The sequence below is a fragment of the Rhinolophus sinicus genome, linkage group LG09 (assembly GCF_036562045.2).
Source record: "Rhinolophus sinicus isolate RSC01 linkage group LG09, ASM3656204v1, whole genome shotgun sequence".
Taxonomy (NCBI): domain Eukaryota; kingdom Metazoa; phylum Chordata; class Mammalia; order Chiroptera; family Rhinolophidae; genus Rhinolophus; species Rhinolophus sinicus.
The window spans coordinates 50,866,367-50,884,322 of NC_133758.1; the positions used below are offsets into that span (position 1 = coordinate 50,866,367).

The following is a 17,956-nucleotide window of genomic DNA, read 5'->3' on the forward strand; positions in this document are numbered from 1 at the left end:
ACACCAGATTTTCCAACTTTTACTTAAGATATCTAGTGCATCACATCCAACACATACTATGTATGAACATTATAAGCAGGACTGCTATATACTGCTGTTCAGGTGTTGTACAGCACAACATGGGGGCACCGTTCACATAGAAAATAATGTGAATGTCTGCCCCTTGGAATTGTTCAGTGCAGTGACCCCTATGGGAAGATACGCAGGGTGCTTTAGGCTTTTGCTGTATAGTCTTTACAAGGTATGCAGTGTATTGGTTTTGATTGAGCATGCCATCTTACTCTTCAATTATGCAGTGTTTTTTTTAAAAAACAAGTTTTAGAAATTTTTCAAGTTGAACTCTTGATTGACTTTGCTGCCCATGTTGAATTTAAAAATGACTTTAAATACTACATTCCCTGGAGAAATTCCATTACATTAACGGTGTTAGAACCTCTCTATTCAGCCATGGCACCAGGTATTATGCTTCGTAATTGCTCCAGATAGAAAGAATGTGAGAGAATATATAAATATTATTTTAAAATAAAGAGTAAATGTATTTTCCAGTTTGTGAAAACTAGTTAAGTGTGTTATCTTTTTTAAATGGACTTATATTCTTATCTCTGAATGTTTTTTAATGTAAAATATTATTTAGTCCCTAAGTATCAGCATACGACATTTAGTTACAAAATCCAAAATAAACCTTCTATTTCTGATATACTTTGTATTTATTTTATAAATTCGTGGGAGTGGTGTAGAACCAAATAATTATTCTTAAAATTATTCTGAAAGCTGTTAATTGAGCTGATAAGACAGTAGTACTTGGTTATCAAAATTGGAGAGTAGGGGCATGTCTATCATCAGCATTAAATTTAAGAGACTTACACTTACTCTGGAGTTAGATGTACTTTTCTAAAGTGGGATTCATAAGTGTCAGGATGTACCTGAAAGAGCTGATGTGATGAAGCCGTCCATCATCTGAGTATCTTTGCTGGAAATCAAATGATACGAGCACCCAACTGTTAGAGATTTGTGCAGCTATTTTAGAACCAGAGAGTAATGGCAACATTTTTTTCTCAGAATTGAAGTATACACATTCCAAATATGATTGATTTAATTACGTTCATCTGTATTTGAATTGTAGCTTTGTTGTTTCATTCCTTACACAGTGACTGCTTTGTGGGAAAATGGCATATTTAGTTTTTGAGACACTGATAAATTTATAAACCAGTTCCCCAAGAAAAACAATTTTGTCTCTTCTCCTTAATATACTCTACACTTAATTGGGATGTGACAATGTTGATCTTCCTATTTATTCTGACAAGACCTGAAAAGAACATTATTTTCAACATTGTAAGACTTAGACATTTCTATACCGGTATTTCTAAAGAACCTCTGACCTTGAAATAAAGAATGTGGGATTGTTGAAAGGTCCATTTCTGTTTTACTTTAGTCATAAGTGATTCACTTGGATTTTTCTTTTAAAATCTGTAGGGTGGCTGAGTGGAATTTCAGGTCTGTAGTACACTGTTAAATGAGTACATGTGTCAGTATTCTGTGTTTAAGTTTTAAAATCCTGACCCATTATTCAGACAGATGAATACATTTAAGTTACTGAAACTTGAAAAGTACCTAACTTTTTCAAATATGTAGTATATCATCACTTTTTACTTATGACAGGTCACAGGAAATAAGTTCTTTACAGATAGATCCGAAATAGCCAAAGTTTCGTTGACTGCTTTAAACTTGGAAAAGCACACTTTGGGACATGTTGATCTAACACTTACAATTTTGAAGAATGGTCTATAGTTATCTCTAACTTAACTATCTTACACCAGCTACTGTTCACTTACCTTCTTTTCCTATCTCACGTAAAACATGAACTTGGACAAATAACTAAAATCAATTAAAGAAGAAATAGAATTTGGATTGGATGCTAGTATCTAATTTGAATTTTTGCTTGAATATTTGGAGTATATCCAATTTGTTTATTGGTTTTCAAAATGTAATGATTATCTTTAATTATTTGGCAGCAGGAATTCTAATAATGTATAAGTGTCTCACTTTTTCTATAAACTGAATATATACCATTTAGAGCATATTCTTTTTAAAACTGTATTAAAATGTGATTAAAACCAAAAAATTGTTTTGCAAATAAGAAAATAAAAGACAAATTTTTCCCAAAACTTTAGAAATAAATTTTAAGGATTAATGCTATGTAGTTTTCTTATTTTGTTTCCTCCAATTACTAGATTTTACTTATTTTCCTTAATGCATCTTTTCTACTTTCTATAAAAGTTTCACAAGGTTAAATATTTTAAATTCAAGTGAAAGTACATTCATTATATTTAAAGATTCGTTACTCAGATGGAAAACCCTTAAAACAACAGTTGTGGGTCCTCATTAAATGCTAGAGAACCAAAGTGAACAGAACATTATTAGGAGAAAGTATGTTTCAGGAAAAAATGGGCTTCTCCAAAAGACCTCTTTAGGGCTTTATAGTAAATTTAGTAAGTTAGGTGAAATACTGCTGAAACTGGATTTATACTAAATTGGATCATTAATAATAATGAAATGAAAATTAAAATAAAGTAATGTATTAGATTTAATTGTTAATAAAGACTGACTTAAGTAAATCTTGACTTTTTGTTTTATGTAAAATCAAGTATCAATAAAATGAATAGTTCAGGAGCTATTGAATTTTGAGTGATTTGTGAGCAGCAGAGTTTAAATATTAGGACCTCTGATTTCTTTAGTCAATTAGGATGCCAGTATATTCTAATTAAGTGGTACACTGCAAGAATTACTACTTTAAGTTCTTATTCCTTAAATAATATTTCATAGTATTTAAATAATATCAAACTTTTATTAATTTCTTGAAACTTGCTAGATTAATAAATGATTATCTCCTGGAGTAAATAGTCTAGTTGCTGGCCACATCTTCCTAAAAACACCACAGTATTGACGGCTAAGCCTTCCCTTCTTCCACTTATTTTTAAATGTGTTACATTTATTCTTAAATTTTGTTTTTGTAGCCCCTTTCTGCAGGGACCCTCAAACATGGATCAGTAAATCCCAGGTATTTGTATAAGGTTTCCCAAGAAATAGATGCCTGGACAGTTAATAGGCAGACTCTCTGCATTGGCTCTCCAAGGGCCACCTGAATTAACTGCCAGAGAAGTCCTCAAGAACGAACAAACATCTGTATCTCTTTGACCTGTGGAATCCAGTTTCATCTGAATTTCCTTTCGCTTATTATAAAAGGAGAATGCTGGCTGCATTGCCAAAGCATTTCTCAAATAGCTAAGTCTGAGAGCTGACTGATGGATCAAACCTCTTGGAAAAATCCTTAGTTATTTTTGGATCTTTGCAGGATCTCTGTTAACCACCACCACCACCACCATCACCCACAGCCACACGGAATCTTTAATTTGCTTATTTTTAGCTTTAATTAATATCATTCCTTGTTCAACTTTCTTTGACTGGAATAAAGTAATTTGGTGCTTTTTTTCAATAATTACTCTGTATTTAAGACTTGTCTTATAAAATATTTCTTAGAAGATTGCATTCATTAGTGAATTAGGGAAATAATTTGAAGGAACATTGCTATATAGGTTTAGCAGTAATTAAGAAGAATAAAATTGTAATGAATGGAAGAGAAGTTTCAAAGATGTAATACACTGAGGAACATTTGAAATGTTGAAGAAATTAAATTTTAATGAAACAAATCTTAAAATACAAATTTTACTAGGAATAAATTTCCAAATGTTATTAATTTTCTGAAAACAATAGAATATGTTTTTCAAAACATTCAGAAATAAAATTGCTTGTGTAATACAATAAAAGTCTAGTGTTCTTTTCTCTGTTGCTAGTTCATATACATGTTTTTCATATACATGTCTAACATCTGTTTTTAAAAAGTCGTCTTATGTTTTGCTTTTGAGTGCTTATATTTGTTTCAAATTCTTTCATATTTATTAATAATTACAGAGAAAGAAGGTCCAGAAAAGAAGAAAACAAAAAAGGAAGCTGGAAATAAGAAGTCCACGCCAGTTAGCATTCTTTTTGGTTATCCACTTTCAGAGCGAAAGCAGATGGCACTTCTTATGCAGATGACAGCAAGAGACAACAGTCCAGGTGACATTTACCACCACTGAGTTCGTGTTTATTCTTAGTTTTCCTCAGACTGTAGCTTTGTTTTAATAATTATTTTTAACTACTTTAAATTTTTATTGGGTTTAGTCAGAATTTCTTAGTAACATAAGTTTGTAATTTTACATTTATTTGTGTGATGATTGTTTATTGTCTGTATCCTCTACTAGATTAGAGACTATACAAGAGCAGGGATTTTTGCATTTAGTGGACATGCAGTAAATATTTGTCAACTTAAATGGGTAATTTAAAAATGGGTCAGTCACCTTGAGAAATCTGTTGCAGAACTGTGCTTTTATCTCACTGAAGAATTTTTTTACCCCAGTTTCTGTAAAGCTGCTTCTAGGTATATAGTTCTAGGTATATAGTTTACTTTTCTATTCTGTAGTACCTTACTATTAACTGACAATTTTATCACATTATTTCCTTTAGAAGCAAGAGTTTAATCCATGTTTATTGTTATTTTATTGTTTAATCTTTAGGATCTATTTGGTTATTATAAAAGGAAAAATATCTGTAGTATGTTATGTAAATTTATCTCATATTTCATTTACCCTTCTAATTAAGGTGTTATACTACATCTGTGTGTGTTTATTCATTTACTGTGCCCTCCAAAACTAATTGAAGATGACTTACCAGCAGGACCAAATCAAATGGGAATAAACCAACCAACTTGCTAATTTATTAAAAGGAGCTAAAAGGGTAGATAAAACCCAGACAGTTGGGCTGAGATAGTTATTACTACTGAGCATTGAATTTAGCTATGCATTCTGGCAGCTAACAACACAAGAGAAAAACTTTAAGTTGTGTAATTCTCTTTGATTGATACAAGAAAGTAAATCACTTGTCTAAAGAAGAAAAAATTTCTTTTGGCTCTGAATTCAAGGCATCTTTGGATGCCATAACAGACCCTGTTGAAATGCATTGAAAAGGACAGTTTTTCCAGTGAATTTTTCCTGTGTTGGCTCTTTTTTAAAAAAACGGGGACAACATGGTAAAATTTTTAGAGTTTGTATGTGTCATAGTTTCCATTAAAACATGAGTGTACCTAATATCTTTCACTAATGAAAACATGATAGGGCTTCCTGCTTTTTAAGTAGAGCATCTTGTTTTGATTACCCTTCCATCTTTCCACCTCCAACTTGGAAAAGAATGCGGCCAAATTAAAGATACTTTACAGTGTTAGAATTTTAAATGTTTCTGTAAAACACTGACTTTGAGTCATTTAATAGTTAGATGGGAAGACTTAATTTTTTTTAATTAAAGTTTATTGGGGTGACAATTGTTAGTAAAATTACATAGATTTCAGGTGTACAATTCTGTAATACATCATCTATATATCACATTGTGTGTTCACCACCCAGAGTCAGTTCTCCTTCCATCACCATATATTGGATCCCCTTTACCCTCATCTACCAAACCCCTCCCCCCTTACCCTCTGGTAACCACTAAACTATTGTCTGTGCCTGAGTTTTTGTTTCTTCATTTGTTTGTCTTGTTCTTTTGTTGTTTTCAGTTTTATATACTACGTATCAGTGAAATCATATGGTTCTTGACTTTTTCTGTCTGACTTATTTCACTCCACATAATAATCTCAGGATCCATCCATGTTGTCGCAAATGGTACTATTTCATCTTTTCTTATGGCAGAATAGTATTCCATTGTGTATATATACCACAACTTCTTTATCCAATCATCTATCAAGGACACTTTTGTTGTTTCCATGTCTTTGCCATCGTAAATAAAGCTACAGTGAACATTGGAGCACATATATCTTTACAGATAAATGTTTTCAAATTTTTTGGGTAGGTACCCCAGGAGAGGGATTGCTGGGTCATATGGTAATTCTATTCTTAGTTTTTTGAGGAACCTCCACACTGCCTTCCATAGCGGCTGCACCAGTCTGCATTCCCACCAACAGTGTATAAGCGTTCCTTTTTCTCCACAGCCTCTCCAACACTAATTATTTGTCTTGTTGATGATAGACATTCTAACTGGTGTGAGGTGATATCTCGTTGTGGAGGGCACAGTTCAGCTCCAAGTCCAGTTGCCATTTTCAATCTCAGTTGCAGGGGGCGCAGCCCCACCATCCCATGTGGGAATTGAACCGGCAACCTTGTGTTGAGAGCTCCATCCAGCCACCCCTCCAGCAGCTCAGCTGCAGCTCGTTGTCTTCAATCTAGTTGTGGAGGTCACAGCTCACTGACCCTTGTGGGAATCAAACCACCAACCCTGTTGTTAAGAGCTCATGCTCTAACCAACTGAGCCATCGGCCTCCCCAGAAGACTTAATTTTTAAAACTGATTTTTTTCTACCATGAGCCTTTATCCTTAGAATAAATTCAAGAATTAAAGTCCTCCCTCATCTCAGTGACCGCTCCGCCTTGAGAGGCAACAACCATTAACAGTTTCTTCTAGAAATTTTCTAAACATTATAAACATGGAAATATTTATCTTTATTTATAGTTTATTTTTAAATATGACTAAGATTATACTATAATGCTGTTCTGCAGTTGGTTCTTTTTATTTGGAGGTACATCTTAGTCAACTTTAATATATGTAGAACTAGAGTGGAAAGCTTTTGAAATATCAAGCTGTTCGCCATTTTGTGTATATATATATATATATATATATATATATATATATATACACACACACACACATACACACACACACACACACACACTGAGAGAGAGAGAGAGAGAGAGAGAACACGCGCGCACGCTTAGGGTTCATTGTTTTATCTGTTACATAATTTTCCGTGTTTTTGTTTTGTTTAACCTGATTGCCACATGGATAGTAGTACTTTTGTGTGTTTGAATATTGTTTTGGTATGGCTAACAAAAATTTCTATATTGCAAGTTGTGTGAATTAAAAAATACATTGTTTTTAAGAAATTCAACAGCTAATTTTCTTAATAAATAATTTGACTATAAAGATAAAATTCATTTATTAATTCAACCAATAGTGCGTGAGTACCACTGTGTACCGAGAAATTCTCAACTGTCGAGATACAGTGATAAGATAGATAAGATCCTTTCTCTTATTGAGTGTACATTATAGACATAGATAGGAAACACTGACACAATATACTTTAAAATTCAGAAGGTAAACCTTAATTTTTTTTCTTATTGAGTAAAGGATGATACTACTAGAAAATTATTTCCAGAGACATATTTCTCTCAGAGCAATTGTTTCTCTTAAATAGTTGTAAATTTGATAATTAATTATTAACACTGTATATATGTCTTGAATCCTTAACTGATTAAGAAACCAATTTTTTATTATGTTATTTTCCCTGGTAGTTTTGCAATGGGTAGGAGAGGACTTTGGGCATCATCTAGTTTAACTTTCTTGTTTTTGATATAGAAACTGAAACAAAAATCAAATGATGGAAACCAAAGCAAAACACATTTTTTTCTTTCTTATCACCCACTTTTTCAAGGCCTTTTTCGAGACCATCTTTATTTTTTGTGGATCTTAAGTTTCATTTTCATCCATGACCTTAATTTGCACTCAATACCAGAATAGAACCCCAGTGCTTTGTCTGAGTCAGAGGTGTGAACACTAGCCATCACTGTCATTTCATCTATGTCTTAGAATAATAATATAATATGCCATGAAAAATACGTTTTTTTTGCAGTTCATCAAATTATTCATTGAGCAAACACATTTAGGGTGCATACTTGATACTTTATTATCATTTGAAGCCAATTTTGTAAATTGACAGAATAAAACATTTTTTCTACATAGGCTCATGCAACATTTGATAAACCTAAAGGAAGATCTGCTCCATGTACTTGGATCAAATTAATATATCATCTTAGTCAAGTTTTGGATTGCTAGGTTGAGAAGATACTTTCCTGCTCCAGGAAATTAGCACATTACCTATAAAAGCCTTTAAATGAATATACAAAATATTTAGCCTAGAGCTTTTGTTAACTTTCTTCTTTCTTATAGATTCCACACCAAATCATCCATCACAAACAACACCAGCCCAAAAGAAAACTCCCAGTTCCTCATCTCGACAAAAAGATAAAGTTAATAAACGAAATGAACGTGGTGAAACTCCTTTACATATGGCAGCTATTCGAGGAGATGTGAAACAAGTCAAAGAATTAATAAGTTTAGGAGCAAATGTGAATGTGAAAGATTTTGCAGGTAAGACTAGTAATTAAAATCTAATACTTAGGAACTAAAATTTAAAATTTATCATATAAACAGATTCTGTTTGCAATTTAATCTACATTCTTTATTCTTCCTGCTGAAATGAAAGAGTTGTAAGACTACTTTATTACCAAATTATTTTACTGTGTACTTAAAACCCTGAGCTCTGCTACAATTCCGTCAGTAATTACTCAAATTTTTAAATACTTAATTTTAGTTGAAAGATTATTATGTAATTCTTTATCCAATTTAGATTCTATTCTAGGTGAATTAGAGTTATATAATATTTTCAGAGTAGTTAATTCATTCATAAATCTTTCAAGAACATTTATTAACTTGAACATGAGGACTAGAAGGGGATGGTGGTGGTGTTTTATTTTAACTCCTCAAATACCATACCGATACATTCTTACTGTGAAGAGTTCAAACAGTAAAAGTTTGCAGGGAACAATATAGAAATTGTCTTTAGTTTCATATACTACGATAACCTCCATTCCCTCTCTCCAGTTTCTTTCCTGTACAACTATTGTTAACAATTCAGAGGTTACTTCTGTGTATTTTTATTATCATAGGTATAAAATAAACATTTATATATATAGGCTTTTTAAAAAAAATCAAATTATCTATGCTAGGCTGTAGTTCTACAACCTGTCTTTTTTACTTAATGTCTTAAGTAAAGATTTGCACTGGCTGTGGCTGTGTTTGAATTTTATTACAGTGTTATTTTACTAAAGTCTTTTTAAGTAATCATATCAGTTAATTGTTTTCATTTATAGATTCTTTGGTATTTTAAGAAGGCCTTTTCTGCCCCTGTATCGTAAAACTATACCCCTATATTTTCTAATGTCCAAATTTTGTTTTTGTTTTGCTTTTACACATAGCCCTACTAGAATACACCTGGAATTTATTTTTCTATTTGGTTTGAAGGGGGGAAAGAGTGATATACAGGATCTATTTTAAAGAATGAGACTTAAAATGCACAGCATCCATTCTAGAGTAATACTTGATATTATCTATCAGAAACAAAAAAAATTTACTTACCCATTTATCTAACAGTCCACTTGTTAGCATTTATCTTAAGTGTTTAATCATGGATATGCATGAAGATTTAGTTGTAAGGATATTTGTTGCAGATTGTTTCTAATATTTAAAAATTAGAAATAATTTAAATACCCAGTAATAGCTTGTTGAAATAAATTATGGTATAGTCAATCAGTGCAGTACTATGTTGTAGAAAACTGTAATGACACGGGATTATTTTCACTGTAGTAAGTAAAAGAAACAGGTTAAACAGTCTTTCCAGTTTTGTTTTAAAATTATAAATAAGAGAGGGAGGGAATCTAGTAGGATTTATGCTAAATTATTTAAATTATCTAGGTGGTGGAATTATGGATAATGCTTATTTTCTGTTTTGTTTTGTTTTCTAATTTTTCTTTCATGAACATACAACTTTTTTATTATAAGAGTAACTAAAATGATTAATTTATTCCCATTAAAGTAAGTATTAACTTCAGAAAAGATTGTATTGACTTAACAGATGAAAGCCCTTAAAAACATAGGGGATTTTTTTTTTTTTTACTGAAAGACCCTTACAAATTTACTAATATTTTGCCTCCTTTTTCCGTTCTTTTTCCGTAGTTTAGATGATTATAAATTATAACAAGTTTATACTTATTGGATAAGTTTAAATGTTTAATATTTTCGTCAAATAATTTAGCGTCAGTGGAAATAGTATCATGAATGAACCTTCTGTAAAATTAGTGGTATTCTTAGATATTTAGTTCTTGTTTGTCACTCCTTTTACCTTCTATGTACTATGTGCATTTAGAATCACTATTTCACACATAGTTATGTATATAAAAAGCATATATATTGAATTAGTACAAGTGAACCATATGGTTAAATTAGTATTCTAACTTTAGGTTGGACACCACTACACGAAGCTTGCAATGTTGGATATTATGATGTTGCTAAGATACTTATAGCAGCTGGAGCAGATGTTAACACACAAGGATTAGATGATGACACTCCACTCCATGATTCTGCTAGTAGTGGGCACAGAGATGTAAGTATGATAGAAAAATCAATAATACACATTTTCAAAATATAAATTTAGCCCGGAGTACTTTATTTCACCTCTTAGTCATACAATCTCATGTCATATTTCATTCATTGCCTAATCAGCTCATCTATAGTTTCTTTTTCCTGCCCTTAAACTGCTAAGTCCTAGCATAGTCAGATTTATAAAATTTTTTTTATAAATTTCTTTTCATAAAATTTGTTTAATTTGATAGTTAAATAGGTTGGCAGAATTTTTATTTGAAGGCCGTTCTGTCCGATAACTAGATGTAGTGGTTAAAGTGAATTTTCCTTACCGTAAAAATTTTACGGTATTCTACTGTATCTTTTTTTTAAGACTTGTTAATATTTAATGATCCCTCTATACATAACATCTATTCCTGCATTTTAGCTGACATTATTTATTTAATATAGTCAGGTGGCTTATGTGTGTAACAACATGATATAATCAAACAGGATTATATATGCTTACACATTAATGGTATCTTTAAAACATCGTGTTTGTTTTGCTGTGATAATATGAACCATGCTGGGTTTTAAATTCCATTTGCATTTTCAGTCTCTGGCATGTTAATATCAAAGCTAAATCATTCTTATTTGTAATGAAGCTCATGTTTTAAGTGTGTTTAATGCTTAACTCCATTGCTATAACTTGCGTACAGCCAGAGCCTATCAACCTGGAGCGTTATTAGCGGTGGTTCTAAAGCAGGATTTTGTTTTTCAAATAAATAGATTTTCTCTTCTACTTAATTTTAACTTTTATCAAAGAATACTTGCACACAGTTTAGAAAGTTGAAGATAACTGCTGGCTCCTTCTCATGCCTCCCCACTTCCCAGTACCTTTAACCAAAAGCAATTAATGTAGGTGTTTCTTCTAGTAGTTAACTCTGTATTTTAAACAAGATGCAAACTATTTTACTTTTTTCTTTTTAGTCATTATTTATTGACCTCCTGCAAAGGGTTTTATTAAATATTGATTGCTGCTCAGAAACAGAGTACCATAAATGTTATTTCTTTTTTGGATCTTTATTAACTGATTAATATATTGCCTTGTTCCATTTTTGTTTAGTTTTCTATGCATCTATTTTTGTTCTTCCTTAATCTCTCTGATGTAACTGTAAAATGAGTCTAAATAAGATCAAACACATTAATCAATTTTATTTTTGAGAAATACCTCTGTGATTTCTCATATCCTTCTATACAAGATTTCTTGTATCCTGCTCTGATTTGGACTAGTTCTTGTGATCTGTAGGACAGATGCTATCTTGGGATATCGCTTTACCATTAATCCCATGTGGGATTCTCACAGTCTCTTCATGAGATTTCCAGTTTCCTGGCGCCCACCTTAACTCTCCAAGGATACTAATTAAATGATTTGTTCTATTTCCCTGCATGGTCTTGGATTTCCCCAACATCCTTCATGTTACTTCTCTGTTTTGGTGTATTTTTCAAATTAGAGATCTTCTGCTGACTTCCATTTACTCATATTTGAATGAAGCTCTAAAAAGCCTGGTTGACAAGATCTGTGCTTTACAGAACTTTTTGACTGGTGGTCTTCTCTGTAGTGTGCCTGGACAAGATGACTGAAAAACACCCTTTTTCTCCTCTCCTTAGCAGCAAACATTCTCTGCCTTATTGGGGGAAAAATGGGATTTGGAGTAAAGATATATAGATAAGAATTCAATTCTGGCCTGGCCAATTTATCCACTGCGTGATCTTGAACAAAATACTTTTCACCTCTGAACCTTCATTTCTTCATCTTTAATTTATGTAATAAATACTATATAAGGTATTTTTCATGATTCACAAAGTTCTATTGTTGAAGAAAAATGCAGCCTATAAATGTTATTTTTCCTAAACTGGTCCTTGCTTACCATTGGACCAGTCTTTTGTGCCCCCTTGGCAATTTGTACATACCTATATGATAGCACTTACTACATTATTTTTTGCTAATGTACTTGTCTGTTTCCTGCATCGCCCTGTACCATGCTATAAACTTTTTGTATTGTTTTGTGTTAGTAACCCCCTAGAACCAAATAAGAAACACTTACCAAATAAGAAACACTTAAACTCTGCATGGATGCATGTGTAGGTACATGGATTGATGGATAAATAGATAACTGACTGAGAATAGACAGAATGCCAAACACTTAATTCATAAGGCCTGACAATATGTAGGGTACATTCTCCTTTCCAGTGATTTTATCAGAAACTGAAGTATTTACTGGCAGTAATATTTTAAATATGATACTTTTTGCCCTTTTTTTAATACCAGTATTGATAGTTCATCAAAAATGGTTTTCTTTTAAATATGATAAAGATTTCCTGATTTCTAAATGTAATGTTAAAGAATTGTGACTTGTAAGACATGTTTCTGTGAATACAAGTTTCTAAATATGCACATAACTGCAAAATATTTCCAGAATCTGACCTTTGAGCTCATATACTTACAGGGACTCAAACACTATTTCCAGTCTCTCTCCAGAGGGAGACTGGTATGCTATTTTCAAGAGACCTTTGCTTTTCCTCCTACCAACATGCCTAGGATAGTAGGAGTCAATTCAGAGCTATTGAGAACTATTATCTCCTTGTTCTTTTACTTGTGCCTAAGGGGGTGGAGAGAAAAGAGAGCCACCAAAAACTCATTTGTGTATATCTGTACTATATACAGAGGGTGCCAAAAAATGTATACACATTTTAAGAAAGGAAAAACTATTAAAATTATAATACAGTGAATGACGCTAGCCTTCATTTGTTTAACGCCATCTTTTGAGCGAACATTGTACTACACATTGCTACGTAATTCAATTCAATTTCAAAAAGTAATACATAAATAACATCTCTTAAAGTGTGCACACATTTTTTTTGGCACCCCCGTATTATGAGTCTTTACCAAAGAATTGGATTTCTTTTACTCAGAATACTCATGACAACTTCAGCCATCCATAAAACATTCCTAAGGGGCAGAAGCAGAAAGATAGCAGTTCTGTAATCTGTTGTAAATTATTTAGAGCAAGAGAGGATTAATTTAGTTTAGTAAGAACCTAATCTTTGGCCTACCTTTTGCAAGTGCAGAATATTTCATGGTATACATTTTTATAATAGCTTTATTCCTAATTCTGTTTTAGCTACCTATCTTTATTTTCTTCTTGTCTGATCATTTTTATCTACTGCTAAGTTGATTGCCTTCTATGTTTTAAGCAACTTTAAGTTACTTTAAATCTTTTTTAGAATAAATAATTATTTGCATAAGATGAGCTATCAAGTATTGATTATTTGGGTTAGGGTTTCTATAACATGTTTGAATGAACCAACTGTCCCCTAAGTGATCATAGGCAGGTAGTATTTGTTTATTATTTCCTGATGGGTATAGAAAGCTTTCAGCAGTATCAAGATCCTCTGTTCTTTTTTCTCAATCTAGAGCTCTAGCCTAAAGAAGAAAGCCTGAAAATGGAAAAATTTTCTCTATATAAAGATGTTCACTGTGGTATTAAATAATAAAATTAAATTTAAAAAATTATAAATACTGGAGATGCCAAAAAAATGTATACAAGTGGACACTTTGGTCAACATTGCCCAAGCAGTAGTTCACAGTATTCAGACGTGTATGGACATTGATGGTAACCACTCTGAGCACCTCTTGTAATTGCAGAAGTCAAACATGATTTGTATTCATCTTTTGTTATTGCTATATTAGGTTGGTGCAGAAGTAATTGCAGGGTAAGAGGTTAAAAATAATTGCAAAAACCACAATTTTGCACCAACCTATATATTGCTACAGTTTTAATACAGTTTTTCTTTCTTAGAATGTGTATGCATTTTTAGGTACCCTCTGTATATAAAATTAGTTATTATAAATATAAAATTAGCTATAAATTTATAACTACTTTTTTTTTTTTAACTTCATTTACCTTCTCAAATCCCTAAAATGACGGGAAATTGTAAAGGACACAGGCTCACAAGGACAGAGAACAGAGGAAACAAGAAAAGCAATATTTGGGGAGATGGAAATTAGAGGAATGAGTGGTTATTGACTGAGAACAGGGTTTGGCAAACTTTCTGTAAAGGGCTAGATCATAAATATTCTAGGCTTTGCAAGCCACATGCCTCCTCCATGGCCGCCTCCTCCCACTTCCCTCTTTCCTCTTCTTTCTCTCTTTCCTCTGTACTTCTCCTTTATCAACCCTTTTACAAGAATACAAAAACTATTTTTAGTTGGCAGGCCAGATTTCGCCTGTAAACTAAATTTACCAATGCCTGATTTAGAAAATCCAAGAAAATTGAAACCAAAGCCATTCCAGCACATAATCACAGAAAAACTAGAGCTCTGGAATTGATGGTACTGGGTACTTCTGGAAGTGCCTGTTAAGACAGAACTGAAAACGAGGATAAAAAGCCTTTTGATCCTCATATCCCCCTCCTAACTCTACGCAGCCAGATAATTGCACCTCTCCCGCCCTGGCAGATGATTAGAAGTTTATTTCCTGGCAAGTATAAACCATGTATTCTGGTCTGACATACCAGAACAGTTGAGAGGTAAGGATTAAGTGTGAGTTAAATAGGTAAAACCTATTGGACATTAAGACCCAGCCTCCTTTCAGCAGCCAGAATGCTGAGAGTAAGGCTTATTGCTTTAGACATGAGTTGAAAGATTTCTCCACAGGAAATTGAACTAGCCAAGGTGGTGGTGGGGGGCGGGGGGAGAGGGATCTAATGAAATGACCCAGTCAGATCACACTAGCGTAAGACTGTCTCTCAACAGGTTCTACCCATGCTTGCAAAACTTTCAGTAAGTCTTTTTAGTGCCTTACTTTTAAATGTGAACAGCCAGTTCACATTTGGAAAAAAGTCTAATAATGGAAGGAAAAGACAAAGCAGATACATTGAGTAATAGGAACTTGGAGGACACAATAATGTGTCCTCCACATTTTGGCAGGAGGAACTGCCAAAAAAGCCATTAACTTCCCCAGAGATAAGAGAGTTTATTGTAGCCATGAAACAAGAACTGAATGTATTAAAAAAGAACAACCAATTTTTTTAAAAGAGCTCTTGGAAATTAATGCTATAATAGCAAAAATGTAAAAATGGAGTATTGAGGGTTAAAGATAAAGTTGAGGGGACTCTCCTAGAAACTAGGAAACAAAGACAAAGGTGGAGGAGGGGAAATGAGAAAAAAGACATTAATTTAGGAGATTTCTTCTTGACAAGCTTTCTTAGAAAACAGAACAGTGAAAACATAGAAAGGACATTATCAAAAAATAAAGCCAGAAACTTTCCCAGAACTGAACGAATGTGGGTCTTCAGATTGAAGGGGCAATTGAATGCTCAGTACAATGGATGTAAAAAGATCCAAGGCACTTTATGCTGGAATTTCAGAACAATGGGAGCAAAGAATGTCCTCGAGTTTACAGAGATAAAAAGCAAGTTGTATATAAAGGTGAAAAATCAAAATGGCATCAGACTTTAAGTAACACTAGAAGATAGAAGATAATGGAGTGAAGCCTTCAAATTTGGAGGGGAAATTATTCTATATCCAGACTAAGTATTAATCAAGTAGGACAAAAGTATTTTCTGACATCTAAAAATCTTAAAATATGTACTCTTTCTCAGGAATCTCCTGGAGTTGGTGATTTAACAAAATGAGGGAATAAACCAAGAAAGAAGATAGAATCTAACGAATCCAGTACAAAATTGTGGGGAATGTATTTCTGGGATGATAGGATAAAGATGCCAATATGACAACTGGGAACAAATCTAGAGAGCAACCAGTCCATTTTAGAGCAAGTTAGAAAACCAAGCCTTCTAACACAAAATGATAATATATTGAATTGAATTAAATCTATACTTGTAGCCAAATATGGGATGAATTACAGATGAGTATATAGAAAACGGAGCAAATGCGAAATCAAGATATTTAACTCCATGGGAGGAAATAAAGTTGTGTAAAAATGGAAATTTTTAGTCACAGTGTACTACTTGGCTCAACATTTATATTAATTACAATCACACACACAAAATAACTATTGGAAAGATAGGAGGAAGGGAATTTTATGTGTATGGGAGGAGAGAGGATGGGAGCTCACAAAAGAGATCTGAATTCATGCCTTTCATTGTAAAACAATAGTGCCTAAAAACTGAAAAATACAGAAGCCTCAAGCTAACTATTGTTGGTGCAAGAAATGTCCAAACCTGTAGAGAATTTTTATAAGAGTTTATTTGACTAAAATAGGATACAGCGGGAAGCAATATGTCAACAGACTGAAAAAAATGCTTCTGAGAATAGCAGTTTGCAGTTTTCTTTATGCATTTGAGATTAAGGAGGGCAACATAAGGAAGATTCCATGAAGGTGGGAGAAAGCAAGACATTGGATTACAGCATGCTGTCTCACATGCTTTAGAAGGAGGGGTCTGAAAAGGTTGTCAGGTATTAGGAGAGTACTGAAAGGGGGGGTATTTCAAAGGTGTGTTAACCTAGATGCACAGAAACAATGCACAGGGCTTGCTTAAGATAAAGATAAGCCTTTTAGTAAAGAAGTTATATACTTGGGGCGTGACTATCCACCACGACCTGCCCAGTTAGGAATTTATAATCGGATCTCCCTGTGTGGTTACTTTCCATAAGTATCAGGGACAATTAATCGTTTTTCACCCAGTATCCTTGAAAAGCTAGTTGATCTTTTAAAATCATAAGCATATGTAATTTGATAAAATAAGTAAACAACAAGGAATAAAATATTAACAGTTGGCATTATGAGTAATTTTCTTTATATATTCTTACATTTCAAATTTTCTACATTAATAGTTTATTCTTTCATAGTCTAGAAAACATTTAATTCACTGTGATTCTTCATTATTCTTAAATACCTTCATTTGTTAGAAATTTCTAATTTACAGCATCTTGTTTAATATTTCTTTTAAAAGACATGATGTACAGGCATACCTTAGTGATGCTGCAAGTTCAGTTCCAGACTACTACAATAAAGTGAATATCACAATAAAGCAAGTCACACAAATTTTTTGGTTTTTCAATGCTTATAAAAGTTATCTTTACACTATATTGTAGTCTATTAAATGCTTAATAGCATTATGTTTAAAACACAATGTACATATCTTACTTAAAAACACTTATTGCTAAAAAAAAAAAAGCGAAAAAGAAGATGCTAACCCTTCAGTGTCATAATCTTTTTGCTGGTAGAAGGCCTTGCCTCAATGCTGAAGGGTTCTGACTGATCAAGGTGGTAGTTGCAGAAGGTTGGGGTGGCTGTGGCGATTTCTTAAAAGTAAGACAATGAAGTTTGCCCCATTGATTGTTTCTTCCTTTCACAAGTGGTTTCTCTGTAGCATGCCATGTTGTTTGATTGCATTTTACCCACAGTAGAACTTCTTTCAAACCCTGCTGCTACTTTATCAACAAAGTTTACGCAATGTTCTAAATCCTTTGTTGTCGTTTCAACAATCTTCACAGCATCTTCACACCAGTAGATTCCATCTTAAGAAACAACTTTCTTTGCTCATAAAAAGCAACTCTTCATCCATTAAAGTTTTATGGGATTGCAGCACATCTTCATATTCCACTTCTA

At 32.8% G+C, this 17,956-nt stretch overlaps 1 protein-coding gene across 6 annotated transcripts in view; it reads left to right on the top strand.

Moving 5' to 3' along the window:
* Positions 1-17,956, top strand: part of ANKRD12 (ankyrin repeat domain 12) — a 135,662-nt gene that overhangs the window by 53,760 nt on the left and 63,946 nt on the right. For all 6 annotated transcript variants that reach the window (XM_019712593.2, XM_019712592.2, XM_074340361.1 and 3 more), the window contains 3 exons: positions 3,970-4,116; positions 8,091-8,291; positions 10,220-10,362. In XM_019712593.2, coding sequence (XP_019568152.2) covers positions 3,970-4,116; positions 8,091-8,291; positions 10,220-10,362 — 491 coding nt within the window. The remainder of the gene's footprint in view (positions 1-3,969; positions 4,117-8,090; positions 8,292-10,219; positions 10,363-17,956) is intronic.